The sequence below is a fragment of the Bubalus bubalis genome, chromosome 11 (assembly GCF_019923935.1).
Source record: "Bubalus bubalis isolate 160015118507 breed Murrah chromosome 11, NDDB_SH_1, whole genome shotgun sequence".
In the NCBI taxonomy this organism is placed as follows: Eukaryota; Metazoa; Chordata; class Mammalia; order Artiodactyla; family Bovidae; genus Bubalus; species Bubalus bubalis.
This window is the reverse complement of record NC_059167.1, coordinates 76,238,013-76,257,754: the sequence shown is the minus strand read 5'-3', so window position 1 is coordinate 76,257,754 and position 19,742 is coordinate 76,238,013. Positions and strand designations below refer to the sequence as shown.

The window sequence follows — 19,742 nt, the reverse complement described above, 5'->3', positions numbered from 1 at the left end:
TATTAATAATAAACTACCTTGATGGTTCTTCTTTTATGACAATCCAAAACAAGACACCCTTTTTCAGTTGTGTTGGAAAGAAAAACTTGTAAACCATTTGTTACCAAAGGATGTATTATCTGTCAAATCCATTCACTTTCACAGTAGAGTGATCATTATTTCAAATTATTTGTTCAGTGTCCCAACTAGAAGCTTATATACCCAAACAATGCAAAATATTAAGGTCAGAATTGGTGAATGGTAGCCTTTATATCTGAAGTGGGAGAAAAGCAATTGTGAAAGAGGATGTGTGCAATAAGTCCATTTGAAACTTCAATAAGAGATGTGTTCTTAGGCCCAGCAGCTTTAGGAAAATGTGCATATGTAAGTTGAAGATCTAGAAATTGAACTATGTATGCTTGTGTGCCTTTTGGAAAGTCTTCATGTATCCCGGGGGTAAACAAGTCCCAGTTTCAAAGACTTAATTCTCCAGAACACTGTAAACACACACACACACACACACACACACACACTCTCTCTCACAAACCAAAATTAAATTAACACGTAGTATTTTGGCTATAAATGGAGAAAACATAATCTAGTTATGTCTCAAGGAAAGTTGAGAAGGAGAGCTGTTGTAAAAGGGCTTTGCCAAAAGTTATAGGAGGTGACTTTCATGGAGGATCTGAGATTTTGATTCTGATAAAGAACATGAGAACAAAGAATTCATTAACATTCATATTTAATTAATATTTATTATGTATTTTCTATGTACTGCTTTAAGAACTTTGGGATTCATGATTTGTTAAAACATCACACTAATTGTTCTCTGGGGGTGGCAACTGCCATTTCAATTTTAGTTGAAATGAAGTTACCTGCCAAATTCACAGTGGATTAATGGAAGAATTGAGTTCCCACCTAGATCTTTTGATTTTAAGTCTCACATCCTTTCAAAGACATCATAGTAGGATTGAAAAAGAAATCTATTTTTAGCTTTTAAGGAGCATCCATACTGTTCCCCATGGTGGCTGTATCAGTGTAGATTCCTACCAACGGTGTAGGAGGGTCCCCTTTCTCCACACCCTCTCTAGCATTTACTGCTTGTAGAGTTTCTGATGATAGCCATTCTGAGTTGTGCGAGATGATACCTCCTTGTAGTTTTGATTTGCATTTCTGTAGTAATTAGTGATACTGAGCGTCTTTTCATGTGCTTTTTAGCAATCTGCATGCCTTCTTTGGAGAAACGTCTCTATACATACTCCACCCATTTTTTGATTTTTTTTTTCCCCCATGTTGAGATGTATAAGCTGTTTGTATATTTTGGAGATTAATCCCTTGTCAGTTGTTTTATTCACAAAAACTAAAAACAGAACTACCATATGATGCAAAAATTCCATTCCTGGCATATACCTGGAGAAAATCATAAACTGAAAAAATACATGCACCCCATTGTTCACTGCAGCACTATTTATAATAGCCAAGACATGGAAACAATCATAAATGTCCATCAATAGGGTACAAGATAAAGAAGATGTAGTACATATATACAATGGAATATTACTCAGTCATAAAAAGATCAAATAATGCCATTTGCAGTAACATGTATGGACGTAGAGATTGTCATATTGAGTAAAGTAAGTTGGATACAGAAAAACAAATATCATATGATATTGCTTATATGTGGAATCTAAAAAAAACAAGGGTATAAATGAACTTATTTATGAAACAGAAGTAGAGTCACAAATGTAGAAAGCAAACTTATGGTTGCCAGGGGATAAGGGGGGAGGGATAAATTGGGAGATTGGGACTGACATATACACACTGCTGCTGCTGCTGCTGCTGCTAAGTCGCTTCAGTCGTGTCCGACTCTGTGTGACCCCATAGACGGCAGCCCACCAGGCTCCCCTGTCCCTGGGATTCTCCAGGCAAGAACACTGGAGTGGGTTGCCATTTCCTTCTCCAATGCAGGAAAGTGAAAAGTGAAAGTGAAGTTGCTCAGTCGTGTCTGACTCTTAGCGACCCCATGGACTGCAACCCTCCAGGCTCCTCCGTCCATGGGATTTTCCAGGCAAGAGTACTGGAGTGGGGTGCCATTGCCTTCTCTGCATATACACACTACTATATATAAAACACAACTAATAAGAACTTGCTGTATAGCACAGGGAACTCTACTCTGTAATAGCTTATATAAGAAAAGAATAAAAAAAAAGAGTGGATATACGTATATGTATAACTGTTTCACTTTGCTGTACACCTGAAACTAACACAACATTGTGAGTCAACTATTTTTAATGAAAATTTAAAAAATATTAATAAAAAAGAAAAAAAACAAAAAGAAATCTAGTTAGAATTTAAACATAACAGAAGGCTTTCCCCAACCTCATCACAAAATATACACGTCTGTCTGCCATGATGTTGACTGAAGTTTTCCCTAACACTAATCCTGACTGCCCATGACCCCAGGGCAGAATTAGTTGTTTTTTTCCTTGTGTTTCATATATTGTACATATATTGGTTAGAATATTTATTGCATTTTATATTAATTATTTTCTTACCTGTCTGCATCATTAGAGTGCAATTTGAGGAAGAGAATGTGTCTGATTTATCTTCATAATTATATTCACAATACAGTGCCAAGTGCAGTGTCCAACATGAAGGAGGCATTCAGTTACTATTTACTGAATGGACGATGGTTCAAACGTGTGAAAGTTCAAGGATGGCCATTTTACCCACATCACACTAAACCAGATTATCTCACATTCCTCCTGTGCCTGCTGCCAAAGACTTTAAAAGAAATTTTAAACTTTTCCAGAACTTTCCAGAGAGCTTTTTTCATATCCTTATTCCTGAGACTGTAAATCAAAGGGTTGATGAGTGGAGTCACCATGGCATAGAACAAAGTCATGATTTTGGGCAATAAGGTGGAGTGGCTGGATCCAGGGCTCACATGCATCACCATAATGGTCCCATAGAATAGCAGCACCACAGCCAGATGGGACCCACAGGTGGAAAAGGCCTTTTGTCGACTGGATGCCGAGGGCAATCGAAGAACAGCAAGTAGAACCAGGGCATAGGAGATGAGGATGAAAAGGAAGCTAAGGAGGATGATGAGGGCGCTTAGAGTATAGCTGGTGAGCTTGGACATGGGAGCAGGAACACATGAAAGGGTCAGCAGTGGGCCTGAGTCACATACAAAGTGATCAATTGCATTAGGACCACAGAAAGGCAGTTGGGAAATGAGAATAACAAGCACCAGATACCAGAGAAAGCCACATACCCAACAAGCAATCACTAGGTTGAAACAATGTCTACCAGTCATAATTGTGGCATAATGCAGAGGATGGCAGATGGCAAAGTATCGATCAGACGACATTGCTGAGAGAAAGAAGCACTCAGTGGAGCCCATGGAAAAGAAAAAATATAACTGAAGGAAGCAACCAGTGAAAGAGATGGCCTTGTTCTCTGAGAGGAAGTTGATCAGTGTGTTTGGAACAGTGGAGTTGACATACCAGATCTCCAGGAATGCAAAATTCCCCAGCAGGATGTACATTGGGGTGTGGAGATGCTGGTCCCAACACACAGCACAGATAATGGTTCCATTTCCTATGAGAGTCAGGAGGTAGATGATGGAGAAGAACATAAACAGAATGACCTGAATCTCCCTGCTGCAGGGAAAACCCAGAAGGATGAATTCACGCACTGATTCAGAATGGGATGCTGATTCGGAGTTGTTCATTTAGTCTGTAAGCTGTGCTGCAATGAAACATTATTATTGTGAAGCCAAATCCAAACAATGAGCGTAACACACAAGGCCCTTCACAATCTGATCTTTATCTACTTGTTTAACCTCACCTCTTGAGTTCTATGTCCCAGATAAGAAAAGAATAGTCACATTTCTGTCAAATGACATGCTATTCTTCCTAAGATAGCTGTTGCTCCTCCTTTTGTACCCGCAGGTGGCGCTAGTGGTACAGAACCTGTCTGCTAACGCAGAAGACGTGAGAAAGGGGTTGATCTCTCGGTAAGAAAGATCCCCTGAAGGAAGGCAGGGCAACCCACCCTGGTAATTTTGCCTGGAGAATCCCATGGACAGAGGAGCCTGGCAGACTACAGTCCATAGGGTGGAAAAGAGTTGGACACAACTGAAGGAGCTTAGCACGCACACACGTGGCATCCACGCACATCCTTTCTACCTCCCTCTTTCTCTCCTCCCTTTCTTCCCTTCACCCCTCCCCTCCCTCCCTCTTTCCTTCCTTTCTTCTTTCTTGCCCATCCCTTCTGGATCCCTTCCTTTCTCTTTCTCCATCTTTTTACTATTTATTTACTTTTTTTCCTTTGATCGAATAACTGGTACTTGCAATCTACACCGTTTACTGATTGCCACCTTCATGAAATATTGCTGGACTTCACCATTATACAGTAATTCTTTGTTTTTGCCATAGCATCTGACATATATGTATGTAAACTTATACTATGCCTTCTTGTAACTGGTCACTTTTCTATCTCTTTACCAGTCTGAGCTTCTGAAGGCAGAGATGTATTTTTCATCTCCATATTATGAATTCCTAGCACAGTTCAGTTCACTTCATAGGCATGCTAGCATATTTCCTGAATCAACATTAAAGAAACGAATCGTTATTTTTTTAAGGATTGAAAAAAACATTCCAAAAAGTTTTCCAGAAGGAATGAGAAAACACTCGAAAAGCTACAGCATTTTTCTACACTAAAGAATTTGCACTTTATACTTTGCATCATTTTTTTTTTGCATGTCTTAATATACCTACTAGACTGTAAACCTCTGAGGACAGAGGCCAAGTGTTAATCATCTTTGATTTTTTTTTTGGTATCTAATACATCAGCTGGTAAAGAATCTGCCTGCAATGCGGGAGACCTGTGTTCAATCCCTGGGTTGGGAAGATCCCCTGGAGAAGGGAAAGGCTACCCACTCCAGTATTCTGGCCTGGAGAATACCATGGACTGGGGTCACAAAGAGTTGGACACGACTGAGCAACTTTCACATTATTTTTAGGTAATATGTACATTGTAATTGCTTACTAAATGAATAAATCATTATTTCTGCCCCCATTTGAATTTTAATTCAGTAACTTTCCACTTGGAAGCCTTAATCATTTCACATATGCAAGGAAAGAAACATACCATTGGATCTTGAAGAAGAAAGTGGGGGCAGATGAAAAGGATATGGCAAAAAGAGGAGATGATGGATCAATATGGTATGAGACTAGAGTAACCAAATGTGCCAGTTTGCCTGGAACTGAACTCATTTGAACCCTGAAAGTCTTATAACTCAGGGAACCCTCAGCCCCAGGGAAGCAGGGATAGCTGGTCACCCAAGTGAGGTCTCAAAGTTGACCCAGCTACCTCAAAAATGCATGTGTACTGGTCCCCTTGGATCTTACTGAAGCCCCTCCTTTCTCTTATTTGTCCACAGAGAAAAAGGAAAGGGCTTCACTATGACCATGAGAGTATTAAGAGGACATACAAAAGTACTGAGAAGACACTTGGGAAGAACAGCAGGGGCTGTCCAAATGGACTTCCAAGAAGGCTGGATGTCCTGTGCAGCCGAGTACACTCATTATCAACTGATGTCACACTCCAGAAATGCAGGCTGTGGGGAAATACATGGCCAAGGTCCTTGGGTGGGTAGATGCAGCCCTGATACTCTTTCTATTCTAAACTAAATTACTCAGTAATGCTGCATTTTTTTAACCCATATTTCCTTTGACTAACTCTGCTTTTTTCTCTTCTTATGGTTACCTGAAGGTAGTTGATTCTTTCAATCAAATTTCTCTGAAGGTATTATTAGAAGAAAAAGACTCCATGAAGACCTTGGAAATAGGGAAATATAATGGGAGGAAGCAGCAGCCAGTGAGACAGATTGACTTGGCATTGTATTTAAGAAGAAACTGGGGCTGGTATTCTGATCTAGATTGAGTAGATGATTTTTCAAAACATTTAATGATCTAGTTTCTGATGATCAATATACTGAAGAAAACATATAGCAACCTTGGAGAAAGAAAGACCTAAAATAGTTTAATTTGGTTTCCTTACTTAAGGGAAAGAAATACTTTATTATTCCTGAGGGACACTCTGGTATCAGTATGAACCACACTGATGTCTGACACTTCCTTCAGAAGAACTTTGAATGTCTCCCTGACAGTCGTTAGCCCTGGTTTGGCCAGGATCTGTGTCTCTGTCTCTTCTTTCTAAATGAAGTTATATCATGGAATCTATTCTATCATTGTTTATCAAAACCATTGTTATGATTTCCTAAGACTTGATTACCCAGTAGATAGACAATTATGTATACATATAAGTAAAAACAAAACAGGGTTAATATTCTTTTAGTTTTAAAAAGAATTTATGAAACATTCCCAAACTGATTTGCTTTTCCTAATTCCTTAACCTACCTGGACTTCCAAGTGGATGGTAATTACTGTAGTTTGTCGTTGGTTCTGTCTCTCTGAAACAATGTAAAGATATGTAGATACAGCTCCTATAAGTGGAACCAGGGAAGCGATACTTTTAATCCTGTTTGACATCATCTCCTATGAATTGCTAGTCATAACTGAACTCTTTTCTTGCTTTCAAAAGAGAGCATACTGTCACTTAGAGTTGTGAAAAAGCTAGAAAAAGGATTCATCTATACTTACTTCCTTTAATGACAAACACCACAGATTTGCCTGGGAATTGAAGCTATTTGGATTTTTGGCCCTCAGATCTTTTATCAAGAATACCACCACCAGCATCACCACAAAGAAACAAATTCAGGATTATTTCTTGAGGAAAAAAGAAAAGATAAGGGCATGATGTGATTTCTGCATACCTGTGAGCTATGCTCAGGAGGAACTGAATCAGTTGTGTCCTTGCTTCTCAGCTCCTGTCTCAAAAGTGTGATTCCCAGGACTTTCACTGAAAAACAAACCTCCTTTTGTACAATTAACTTGGCAGTGACTGCCAAGATTCTCGTCAGGGGAGATGTCTGGAGGATGATGAAAGTTAGACTTTGGGAGTGGTTTTTAGTTTTTAATTTGGAAGAAAGGATTCAAGTACCATCTATGTAAAATTTTTAATTAAAAAAAAAAAGGAGTTCTGAACCAACACAACATTGTACAGCAACAGTTCTCTAATTAAAAACAAATTTAAAAAATGGCGTTCTGGAGAGCATCCTAAAGGTTTGGTTCTTTGTATATTTTAAAAAGTTGTCCTTTGGGAAGGCTAGTCTCTCAGGCCAGTGTCTGCCTTTACCATCTGTGATTAAATACCTTTTAAAGAGCAACTAGGAAAAATAAGTAGTTGTGTGAACTGAGCATATGGTTGTGTGAACTGAGCGTATGGTTGTGTCTTCTGAACTCAAAGTTAATTATGAAATATCTTTTTATTCTGTAAGACCACACCTCTAGGGAAAGGTGACAGCCATATAATCGATCACCAGAGAAATATAGAAGATTGAAAATGTTTTTCTTATGAGGAAAAAAAAGGAAAAAACTTAAGGAATATGAGATTTTTGTTGCTAGTGGTGCCATTATGGTTTATTTTTTGTTTCCTTCAGAATCAGTGGTTTAACTGTATTAGCTCTGTACTATCATAGTATGAGGCCTTCTCGGGTGGCGCTAGTGGTAAAGAACCCGCCTACCAGTGAAGGAGATTTAAGAGACCTGGGTTTGATCTCTGGGTCAGGAAGATCCCCTGGAGGAGGGCATGGCAATCCATTCCAGCATCCTCGCCTGGAGAATCCTATGGACAGAGAAGCCTGGCAGGCTATAGTCCATAGATTCACAGAGTTGAACATGACTGAAGCAACTTAGCATACATCATAGTATGATGAATTTTCTCTTAAGATTCTTGAAATTATTCCTAATGTTATTCTAACTTTTTTTTGTGTACAAAAAAATAATTCTCTTTTTTGATCAATATAATAGGCCCAATAATGCTATTTCAAAAATATCTTCCAATTGAGGTGTTACCTGCATATTTTTTTCAGAGTCACTATGTGAATGACCATTTATTTTTTCAAACAAAATTCACATTTCATTTAGGTTGAAATAAACTTTACAAAATTATTTTTTTTCGCCAAAAAATATAACAGGAATATTTTCTGTATTATTCATGGATAAACCCCAAAACACTTATTTTTGTAGTTTTGCTTGTAAGTCAAGACGAGTCAGTACATACAGTCATGGAAAAAGACAGACGAAAACAGAAAAATCAGTTGTGAATGACCATTTTTTTATACTTTAATTACAAAAAAAATCTTTGCTCATGCTGTGTACCATGTGGGGTTTTAGTTCCCCAACCAGAGATTGAACCCAAGCCCTTTGCAGTGAGAATGTGAAGTCCTAAACAGTGGACCACCAGGGAATTCCCTGAATGACCTTTTAGAGGATCTCTGGAGTCAGGTATAGTAACGCAGATTGATATAATCAGTCTGTTAGTGTCTATTTCTATGTGGTAGTGAAAGGTTGAGCAAAAAATATTAGAAGTTTATATAGGTCATTATAGTGCAAGCTGGGGAACCACAAGCATCAAGAGCCAGTTTGAGGTGTCAGAACTACAACATGTGTATGATTAATAACGGAGGACCCAATGTAGAGTGAACATGGACCAAGACACACTTTCCCTACTTAACAATTTTGTCTAGGATCAGTTCTATCTTAATTTCATCTGTGCTAGGCTTGCCATCGGTTGCCAACTGTTGGTTTTTACCCTGTCCCAAATACAACTCTTTCTGTGTTGTGATGAAATAAGACCAGTGTCTCAAACTTCATGTGCATTGTGGTGGGAAGTTTTCCACTGTGGTGGAAATATTTTTATTAGTATCAAGTGTGCAAAGATATCCATTCTATTTCACAAATTGGGAATTCATTGGACATATCTTCTGCTTAGTGGATAGAAACATTTGACATGTATATTTGTTTTCTATGATATTTAGAGTCATTTTAGCTGACACAGTCCCTCTTCTTGTTGCTGGGGGAAGCCACTGTTCCCTAGCATTGGGTTTAGCAACCAGTAGGCATCTTTTTCTCTTCTCCATAAAGGTAAGGCTCAGTGGTAAAGAATTCACCTGCCAGTGCAAGAGATGGGGGTTCGATTCCTGGGTCAGGAAGACCCCTTGGAGCAGGAAATGGCAACCCACTCCAGTATTCTTGCCTGAGAAATCCCATGGATAGAGGAGCCTGGAGGGTTACAGTTCATGGGGTGGCAAAGAGTCAGACACGACTGAGCGACTGAGCAAACACAGACATCTTTTTCTCTTCTCCATAAAAGCTAAGGCTCAGCATTTTTTTTTTTAATTTCCACCTCTTTCAGTAGTAAAAAGGCAGAAAAAGAGAGATAAGAAAGTTAACATAGGGAAATTCCTTGAAGCCCAGGGGTTAGCACTTTCTGCTTTCACTGCTGAGGGCATGTGTTCAATTCGTGGTCAGGGAACTAAGATCCCTCAAGCCAAGCTGCCAAACACAAGCCAAAAAAGAATGTCAACATATTTTTTAAAAGTCTAGACATCTGCTTTCCTAATAATTTTTCCTTGTAAGGGGACAGAGACCTTCTTGCATTCTATTATGGCAATTGATTTAAACTTCTCTGTCATTTAACATCTTTACCCACTAGCTTCAGGTACATGTGTCAACATGCTGATTAACGGATGTAGATATATTCTTTGGAGAAAAGTTAATGACCATCCAGAAATTAAAAAAAAGAAATTTAATGGACTAGTTTAACAGCAGATCAGAGAGCAGATAAAAAATATATTAACTCGAGACTACATCAGAAGAATAAGGAATGCATTCTGAATAGATAAAAAAGAGAAAAATGAAAGAGAAGTTAAAGTGGAAGTCCAATATTAGTTTGACAACTGAAAAAGATGAAAGAAGCGACAGAAGCAAATATTAAAGACAAACTGTTTGAAAATTTTTATAGATTTGGTCAAGCACAAAAATCTACAGTCTCAAAGAGCAAGCCCAACACATTACAAACAGTATAAATAAGAATAGATTCATAGTTATATGAGTTGTATGTAAGCAACAGAAAACTAAAGACAAAAATATTACTTGAAAAGAAACAAGAGAAAAAAATTGATTGATTACATCTCCAGAAGTAGGACTTATGCATAAAGTTGATTGCTCAATATCTATAGTGAAAACTGGATGTGGAATTATATCTTGAATATTCTGGGAGGGAAACTGCCAAATCAGAACTGCATCAGCAGGAACAATATCCATGGAGGATCAGTGTTAAACAAAGACACGTTAAATAAAAGCAGTGTGGAGAAACATGTGAAGTGTGCCCTTCCTAACTCTAATAAATATCCAGATTTTGTGTTTTACTTCTTTAGACATAATTTTTAAACAATCTATATCTGAGAGTTCTTTTATAAACCATGTGTGATAAGCCCAGTGTCTGAAGTCTGGGTGTCTTTCTCTTGTGTCTGAGCTTTTTGTTGGCTCTAATTTGTGACACTTTGTTATATTGTATTTTGTGGTAAGAAAAATAACAGCACCAAAGATGTCAGAGGCCTAATCCTCAGACTAACATATTCCAAACCTGTGAATCTGCTACTTCACCTGGTGAAATGGACTTTGATGTACTAAGATAAGGAGTTTCAGCTGGGAAAACTTTCAGTTTCCAGGTGGCCCCTTTCAAGGTGTATCCTTATGTCCTTAAGAGCATTTGAACCTTTCCTGGTTTCAGGAACCAGAAAGATGGTAGGTGTGAGACAAGGCTTGATTTTGTGTTACAGGCTTTGAAGATTCTTGCCAAAGCGACACTGATTTTTAGCACAGCAAGACTTTGTTAGACTTCTGACCTATAGAATTATAAAGATAATAAATTTATTTGTTTAAGCCACTGAGTTGGTGGTCATTTGTTGCATTACTGTAGCAGTACAAAAGTATTACAACCAAAAAAATTTTTTAAGTAATACAGTTGTCTTTGGCATTGTCTGCTCATTGTCCTTGAAAAAGATGTTTGTGTGGATTCTGTGAGACCCAGGAGGAAAATCCCTTCCTCATCCAGGGTTTGGGCTTGTGGCTATCAGGCACCAGAGGACACTATTTGTTAAGGATATCCCTAAATGAAAGCAAAGTCTGAGATTCCTGATATGTAAACTAAGGCTGCCACATTCATGAGGGCCTCTCTGTAACCCCAGCTTCTCAAGGGCTTTTTTTTTTTTCCTTCCCATCTACTTATTACCAAGGCAACCTTCCCTACATACAGTTCCCTAGAATTGGAGTGAGAAGCATGCTTAGTTCTGATTTTTCTATTTTTATACATTATATATATTATAGAATGGCTATTTGATAACAGTTTGATAGGGTGTTTAACTACCCTTAGATGATAAGGCATATTTTTATTTTCACCTCTTTAAGAAACAAAAAGGAATTTTTTGACTATAGGAATTCATAAAATGTGTGCTTATTCCTATCTGCTGAGATGTTTGTGTATGACAAAAATCCTCAAGTATCATTTTGTTGACAAGTGTTAAGTAATATAGGTTGTTGAGACTCTACTAGATACATAGGTGGCAAGGAAATACAAATGTATATGCAAGATAATAGATACGTTTTTACATATTAAGAGCAAAGAAGAGTAATTTGTTTGAAAACATAAGTGGCTAGTTCAGTTCAGTTCAGTTGCTCAGTCGTGTCCAACTCTTTGCAACCCCATGAACCGCAGCACACCAGGCCTCCCTGTCCATCACCAACTCCCGGAGTCCACCCAAACCCATGTCCATTGAGTTGGTGATGCCATCCAACCATCTCATCCTCTGTTGTCCCCTTCTTTTCCTGCCCTCAATCTTTCCCAGCGTCGGGGTCTTTTCCAATGAGTCAGCTCTTCTCATCAGGTGGCCAAAGTATTGGAGTTTCAGCTTCAACATCAGTCCTTCCAATGAACACCCAGGACTGATCTCCTTATGCTGGATATATATAAAATAAAAATGATAAAACATAAAACTTGAGATGAAACAGAACGATTTAGAAGTTTGAAGGAAAGTAAATCATTCACTTTAGTTCAAAGTAACTGTAATAATTTTTTCTAAATAAATATTATTTTGGGTTAATATCTCTGTTCATTGAAAACCTAAAAATGGTGGAATGTCAACTATGCTAATGGGAAGTAATTCTTAGGATAAAACTGACTTGGAAATTTTTATCTAGAGTAAGAAGATAATGAATGGCCTAATAAGAAGCCATAGATGAGGCTGATGAGAAGCCATAGATTTGGGCATTCTGGAGAGCAATGACTCTAATGACTGGGTATGTTTCTTTCAGGGACCCTGGAGCTACGCTGATGCTGTTGGATGGGCGATATTGACCTCAACAATGCCTGAATAATCTAACTCGGTGTGGGTCCTACTCTCACCTGCGTGTATCTCATCTTTTCCCTCAAACTGTCACTTTGCAGTGGGAGGGAAAAAAAAATCTAAAAACCTGTCTGCCATGAGAACTCCTGCAAGAGAGAAATGTTTCATATTATCCTGCTGGTATGCTTTATTTCTTAGTCTTATCCTAAAGTGAAATCCAAGTATAAGTGTTACCTTTTAATGTCATGTTAAAATATTATTTAACAAGCCTACTTAAGGCTCATCTAACTCTAGAAGGCTGTAATTTTAACCTAGTATTTGCTATTTATGGGATTTCAGATGTGTACAATTATATAGTTAGATATAATAGAAAACTGCTAAACTGTGTTAATTTTCTTGTTAATGTGGGGGAAAAAATCCCAAATGTTAAGGTTGTTTTCCTTTAGGGCATTAACTGGTTTATATATACCTTAGAAATTTTATTTTAGTTTTCTTTTTTATACTGTGATTATATAAAGTCATTATATTGTTTTTTGAATTGGCTTTGTCATCGTACCATCTCTCATTAAAGAATAATACAATTTTGACATGTGTTCATCATCTATTTCAGAATTATGGTTTTTTAATTTATTTTTTATTGAAGGATAATTGTTTTACAGAATTTTGTTGTTTTCTTTCAAACTTCAACATGAATCAGCCATATCAGAATTATGTTTTATAACATAAAAAATTTTACTTTGACAGCAACACAGTCAGTTACTAAAGATAGCATCTTTGTTTTCTGGATAAGATCCATACATAGGCACAAGTTAGAGAAGATGCTTGAAGTATCATCAAGAGACTTGTGTTGTATTAAGGCTCTGTAACACACTGAAGGAAGTGTTCCTGCTTGTACAGCTTCCTATGGTAACTTGGCATTTATCATTCAGCCTAACCCACTCCAGGAAGCATGGTTGGGAAACCACTGAGAATTGTTTTACTCAGATAACAGACTGACATATGGAAAGTTGGTAGCACACGTAGTGTCAAATTAATCAATACGAAGTAGGTAAATGGGAGGGCTGTGTTGTACAATAAGGTCTGACTGTTTCAGAACCTTCAGAGCCCAAGGTCAGCTTTCCAGCAAGAACTGACATGCAGACAACTCAAACAACAGCAGCCCAGGGGATCCCAGGGCTCATTAGGCTGAATGGTGGCATAAGGACCATAAAAGCTTCAGATACAGACAAAGCCCTAGGGAGAGGGGATCTCTCCAGTCCTTACAGCCAGCCCTCAATTAAGGCTTGACTCATAAGAACACCATGAGGGCACAGACAGGCCAACTTTGATGGTCATCTGAGAATTTCTCATTTTGCTAGCCTGAGACTATGAAGAAGGAGCTGGTGGAATGAAGAGCAGGGTAAAATGTTCTTTCTTTGAAACTGCATAGTTCCTGATATTCAATGATGTAAGTTTCTCAGATCTCCAGTCTCCTCCCTTACACCTCTTTCTGACTCTGAAATCCTTTTTATACCTCCTGTTGTTCATACTCTTTTTTTTCTATATACTGACATTTATCAATCTTAAATTCAAGAAATAATTTGAGTTTTGTTCTTGTTTTATGCACTTAGAAGCATTTACAGAACAATGAAATTCCCACAGCATCAGGGAATTCTAGGGATGGTAGTATTTTGGAAGGTGGCTACAAGATTTGGATAAGACAGGATCAAATTTACATAACAGAAGGCACTGAATTCATGGGGGCTTCCCTGGAAGCTCAACAGTAAAGAATTCTTCTGCCAATGTAGGAGATGCAGGTTCAATTCCTGGGGTGGGAAGATGCCCTGAAGAAGGAAATGGGAACCCACTACAGTGGGTTCATCAACTGGGAAATCCCATGGACGGAGGAAGCTGGCAGGCTACAGTCCATGGGGGTCACAAAAGAGTCGGACATTACTTAATGGTAATACAACGATAGCTGGATTCATGGCAATACTGTCCTGAGCCTACCTAATTCTAATATAACCCATCTGGATCCTAATTCCCATTTCTTCCATTATTTCAGTTTCCTCTTTCTTCTTCTTCTTTTTTTTTTTTTTTTTTGCCTTTTGTCTAGCTTAAATCTCTCTTGTTCTAATTTAATTCATCTTTCTTAGGTCACTTGGTATTCTTGACCTGATGAAAAAAGAAAATGATTCTAAGGTGACAGAATTTGTTTTTCTGGGTCTATCATCATCCTTGGAGCTGCAGCTATTTCTCTTCTTTATATTTCTGTTGTTTTACATGGCCATTGTCCTGGGAAACCTCTTGATAGTGGTAACAGTGCGAGCTGATACTCACCTGCTCCAATCACCTATGTACTATTTTTTGGGCCACCTGTCCTTCATTGACCTATGCCTGAGCTGTGTTACTGTGCCCAAGATGTTAGGAGATTTCCTACAGGAGGACAAGATCATCTCTTTTTCCGGATGCCTGGCCCAGATCTGCTTCCTGCACTTTCTGGGAGCCAGTGAGATGTTTCTGCTGACAGCCATGGCCTATGATAGGTATGTTGCCATATGTAATCCTTTGCAGTACCTGACAGTCATGAACCGCCAGCTCTGCTTTCAGATGGTTTTTGCCTGTTGGTGTGGGGGTTTTGTCCATTCTATCACACAGGTCACACTGGTCATTCAGCTGCCCTTCTGTGGGCCCAATAAACTGGACAACTTCTACTGTGATGTCCCACAGGTCATCAAGCTAGCCTGCACGGACACATATGTAGTACAGGTGCTGATGGTCTCGAACAGTGGTCTATTGTCTCTTGTCTGTTTCTTGGTTTTGCTCTTCTCTTATGCTGTCATCCTGGTCACCCTGAGAACTCGCTTCCGCCAGGGCCAGAGCAGGGCACTCTCTACCTGTGCCTCCCACCTAACAGTGGTCAGTCTGATCTTTGTGCCGTGTGTATTCATCTACCTGAGACCTTTCTGCAGCTTCTCTGTGGACAAAGTTTTCTCTGTCTTCTACACAGTGATCACACCTATGTTGAACCCTCTCATTTATACTCTCAGAAACACTGATATGAAGACAGCCATGAAGAAGCTGAGAAAAAAACATGTGACATCCTGCTGCCATGTCAAAGAATGAACAGGAAGAGGTGATTTAGAAAATATATTCTTTCTTAACACACTCTTAACTCATCCTGTACCTGAGTACATGCATGAGAACAAATTTGGTGACTTTGGTATAAAAGAGAAGGCAGTATAAAAATTATAATGCATTGTTCTTGATTATAACTGGGAGGCATAGGTGACTTTATCAGGTGTCAAATATTAAGCAAGGACCTCAGTAGCGTTTACTGGCCCACAAATGATAATAGGAATTGAGTACTAGGGTCAAAGGGACACGTTGAAAGATCAACTCTTCTAGCCTTTTGCCTATAAGTGGTCTTCCTTTATTCATTTCCCTTTTAAGCTCTTTTCAAATGAAAGAAGATTGTACAGCTCCTTTTGTGTCCTAGTCCTCTAGGGTATAACATTTCCTGGTGTCCAGAAGTTCCTTTTGAGGTCTCATCAGAGAATCTTCCAAGGCAATGTGAATCCCTTTTGTTTTGTCTGCAACAAAGCTTGAAAACATCACAAACTAGCCTGTATATTAGTGGTCACCCAGTAACTATGTTGTACATTGTGCCAATTTTTGGAAATGCAGTTGAACAACTCATTTGATTGAACATAAGCTCTTAATGAAGTTTATATGTAAAGGAAAGGAAGTCTAAGGGTGCTGGAGTGAGGGAAGCTCTCAGCATTCTGCTGTAGAGAATTCTTTAGAAGAGGCATTCCATTTCACCTAGAGTTTTTCTTTTAGCTGAATTGTTGGGAAAGAATTGATAAGACTGTTTTTTAATTGTTCAAAATGTTTAAGAGCTCTGAACTCTAAAGGAAAAAGAGAAAGAAATGAGCTATGCTTTAAAGCTCCCACCTACCTGGTTCCTGCCCTTGAAGAACTATTGCTCTGCCCAGAAGTGCTTTGAAAAGTAAGTAATATTATTCAACTTTGTTTTTACCAACTCAAATTTGTTAAATAATATCTTGCCCAAGATCATGTAGAAAAAGTGTAATTAACCAAGAAAGCTAAAAACTTTAATTAAGTCTAAGTTAATATTTTTTTCTCCCCAGGAAGAGTATTAATACAATCAGATGAACTAACTGCTTTATTTCAATTATACCTGCATAGGATCTCGAGACCTAGGAGATCCTTAAAAAGATTCACCAGAACATTTATATTTAAGATTATCTAGGTGACTCAGTGGTAAAAATCTGCCTGCCAAGCAGGAGATGTGGGTTCGATCCTTGGGTCAGGAAGATCCCCTGAAGAAGGAAATGGCAACCCACACCAGAATTCTTGCTTTGGAAATCCCATAGATAGAGGATCCTGGAGGGCTACAGGGTCGCAAAGGGTAGGACATGACAGTGATTAAACAACTACAACAAACTATGACATAAGACTCTTTGCAACTTTTTATGCCTATGGAAGGAATTCATTCTATTTACTAAATAATAATAGAATGATGGACTTTGAAGAATATTTTTATATTTGTTCTCTCTATTTCCTAATCAATTGCTATAGGGAGGCTTTTCTGATTACTTAGTTAAAAAGCATACTTCAGGGAAAAAAATGTCTGAAATTCTACCTAGTACTATGATTTACTAGATAATTTGCAATACTCATCATGTAAGAGTTTTCTTTACATTGGAATAAAGAGTGGATTTTCAGTTTTAGGCTGGGAGTTAGTGACTTTATGCTTAAGAAACTGTGTGTGTGTGTGTGTGTGTGTGTGTGTATGTGGCTACAGAAGGAATTCTCAAAGACCAGGAACAAAGCTACCACTTGGGTGATTTCTTAACAGGATGAATGAGGGTGCATGGCATCCTGGTACAGATTATGCCCTCCTCTTTCCCTTTCACTCCATGATATTTCCACAGAGAACTATTGTCTACCATAGATATCCAGAAGGGCTGACATAAGGAAAATGCCAGTCAGAGTAGTGTGTGAGCTGACAGGAGGGATTAAGTGGTGCTGAGAGTCAGCCAGGCACATTGCAGGAACATTGCAGGAACATGAAGCTCCAGGCTTTCTTATTGCATCAGCTGACTGCAACATCCCCTTTTTCTAATGTCTCTTTCATAGGAAAATTGAAGGCCTTAGGAAATCACACTTATTAGAGGGTAACAGTGTTATTGTGTTTAACTTTCTGGAGAACCCTGTGGGGCAGATACTATTATTTTATTGTTCTCATCGAACAAAGAGATAATTGAGAGGTTAAGTCTCTTGTCCTCTAGTAAATAGTGGAGCTGGACCATGATGAGGCTGTCAAACTCCAAAGTCCACACTTCTCACCTCTCTGTTCTACTCCCCCAGGCATCTGCGCTCACATACTGTCTTTGAATACTATTCACCTTCCCCAGGTGGATAGTGAGAGCTTTTATAATTAGATATTTGGGTGACCTATTGATGCCTGGGGGAACCCCCAAATGTCAAAATGTCTACCACATTTCCAAGCACATAATAGGCTTTTAGCAAATAGCTGTTCACTCAATGAATGGATAATAAATTAATAATGAATTCACAAAGGAATAATGAATGAATGAATATAAAAGGATGCAAAAATAGGATTTATTTATTAAAGGAACATTTTTCTGGAAATGTTTTTACTAGATGAGGAATAAACACTGTGATGGCATGGTGACTTCTTTTCCATAACACGTCATAATTTCTAGGGCTCTTAGAGGGGATAATTTGGCAATCAGAAAGTTTCTGTTATCTTACATATTGTGTATGTGTATATATATTTACACATACACACACACACACATATATGATCCAACATGTAATTTCCTGTGTTCTGACCACCACATTTGAAAAGTCCTGTTGATATCTGGAACTGGTAGCATAATATTCAGAAAAGCAAGATACTGCCTTTTGCATTATCAGTTCTCTGCTGAGTGCTAAGTTGCTTCAGTTGTGTCCAACTCTTTGTGACCCTACGCACTGTAGCCTGCCAGTCTTTGTCCATGAGATTCTCCAGGCAAGAATACTGGAGTGAGTTGCCATGACCCCTCCCGGGGATCTTTCTGACCCAGGAATTGAACCCATCCATGTCTTTTATGTCTCCTTCATTGGCAGACAGGTTCTTTACCATAAGCACCACCAAAAAGTTTTATTAATAACCTTATAAAATTTCTGTTTTTCAGACTGTACATGGTTGATATCTACAGAATTCACAGGGCTTCTCAGGTGACGCTAGTGGTAAGAACCCATGTCCCAAAGCAAGAGACGTAGAAGATACAGGTTTGATCCCTGGGTCAGGAAGATCCCCTGGAGAAGGAAATAGCAACCCACTCCACTAGAATCCCATGGACAGAGGAACCTGTGGGCTACAGTGCATAGGGTCACAAAGAGTCAGACAAAACTGAAGTGACTGACTTAGCAAGCGTGCATACACAGAGTTCAGAATTCAGATGCCCGAGCATGCTTCTGTGGCTTGCCTGAGCTTATTCAGGGCTGCCTCCCTGAGACTGGATCATAGCACTGTGTTTGTGTGCACCTTTGGACTGAAAGCACTGAGTGTGAAGTGTGTGGCTAGAACCTGGCTGGGCTACAGAATCCACACTCATACATGAGAGATCTCTTGTACTGGGTTTTGGAACCAGAAAATGCGGGCTGGGGACTGAGCACCAAAACTTACTATATCCATACTGCCATGTCTGGTGGGTTTTAAGTTTGAACCTGGCCTTCCAGTAGTTAGTTATAAGAGTATGAGAACATAGTTTTCTATGATAAAATTCATTTAAATTTTGTTACCTTGATTCATAGCTTTTATTATTTTTTAATTTTTGTTGGATTATATTTGATTTGCAATGCTGTGTTAGTTTCTGCTGTACAACAAAGTGAATCAGTTATACATATACATATACACATTCTTCTTTTAGATTCTTTTCCTGTATAGATCATTACAGAGTGATGCGTAGAGTTCCCTGTGTTATACATTAGGTCCTTATTAGTTATATATTTGTATATAGTAGTGTTTATGTCAATCCTAACCTCCCAATTAAATCCCCCCCTCTGAAGTCTAACCCCTCCTTTATTCCCTGGAAATGATATTTATTTTCTGTAACTCTTTTTCTATTTTGTAGATAAGTCATTTGTACCCCTTGTTTTAGATTCCACAAATAACCAATATCGTATGATATTTGTCTTTCTCTGTTTAACTTACTTCACTCAGTATAGCTTTTAGACATGGTACATGGGTTCTATTTGTATTCTTGCTTTGAGTCCCACAGATATTTGAGGTGGGTCTGCCCCTTCTTTCAAGCTCTTGGAGTCCTTTGGGGTACTGAAAGAAGTGAAAGGAGACAAAGACAAGTCTGATTTGTGACGTCATGGGAGGATTATTGACTTCACATTTCCAGAACACGTGGGAGCTAAG

The 19,742-nt window shown here is 38.5% G+C and overlaps 2 protein-coding genes across 2 annotated transcripts; one reads left to right on the top strand and one right to left on the bottom strand.

The window, feature by feature from the left end:
- Nucleotides 1-2,728: 2,728 nt before the first annotated feature.
- On the bottom strand, nt 2,729-3,715 carry LOC102400721 (olfactory receptor 11G2-like). Its single transcript, XM_006052396.4, has one exon. It carries the CDS (start codon nt 3,713-3,715, stop codon nt 2,729-2,731), a length of 987 nt encoding a protein of 328 aa, XP_006052458.4.
- Nucleotides 3,716-14,185: 10,470 nt separating this feature from the next.
- Nucleotides 14,186-15,417, top strand: LOC102400409 (olfactory receptor 4Q3-like). Its single transcript, XM_025260537.2, is given in 2 exon segments — nt 14,186-15,362; nt 15,365-15,417. Coding segments are annotated over 2 exon segments (960 nt in total). The 5' UTR covers nt 14,186-14,455.
- The last annotated feature ends 4,325 nt before the right edge of the window (nt 15,418-19,742 follow it).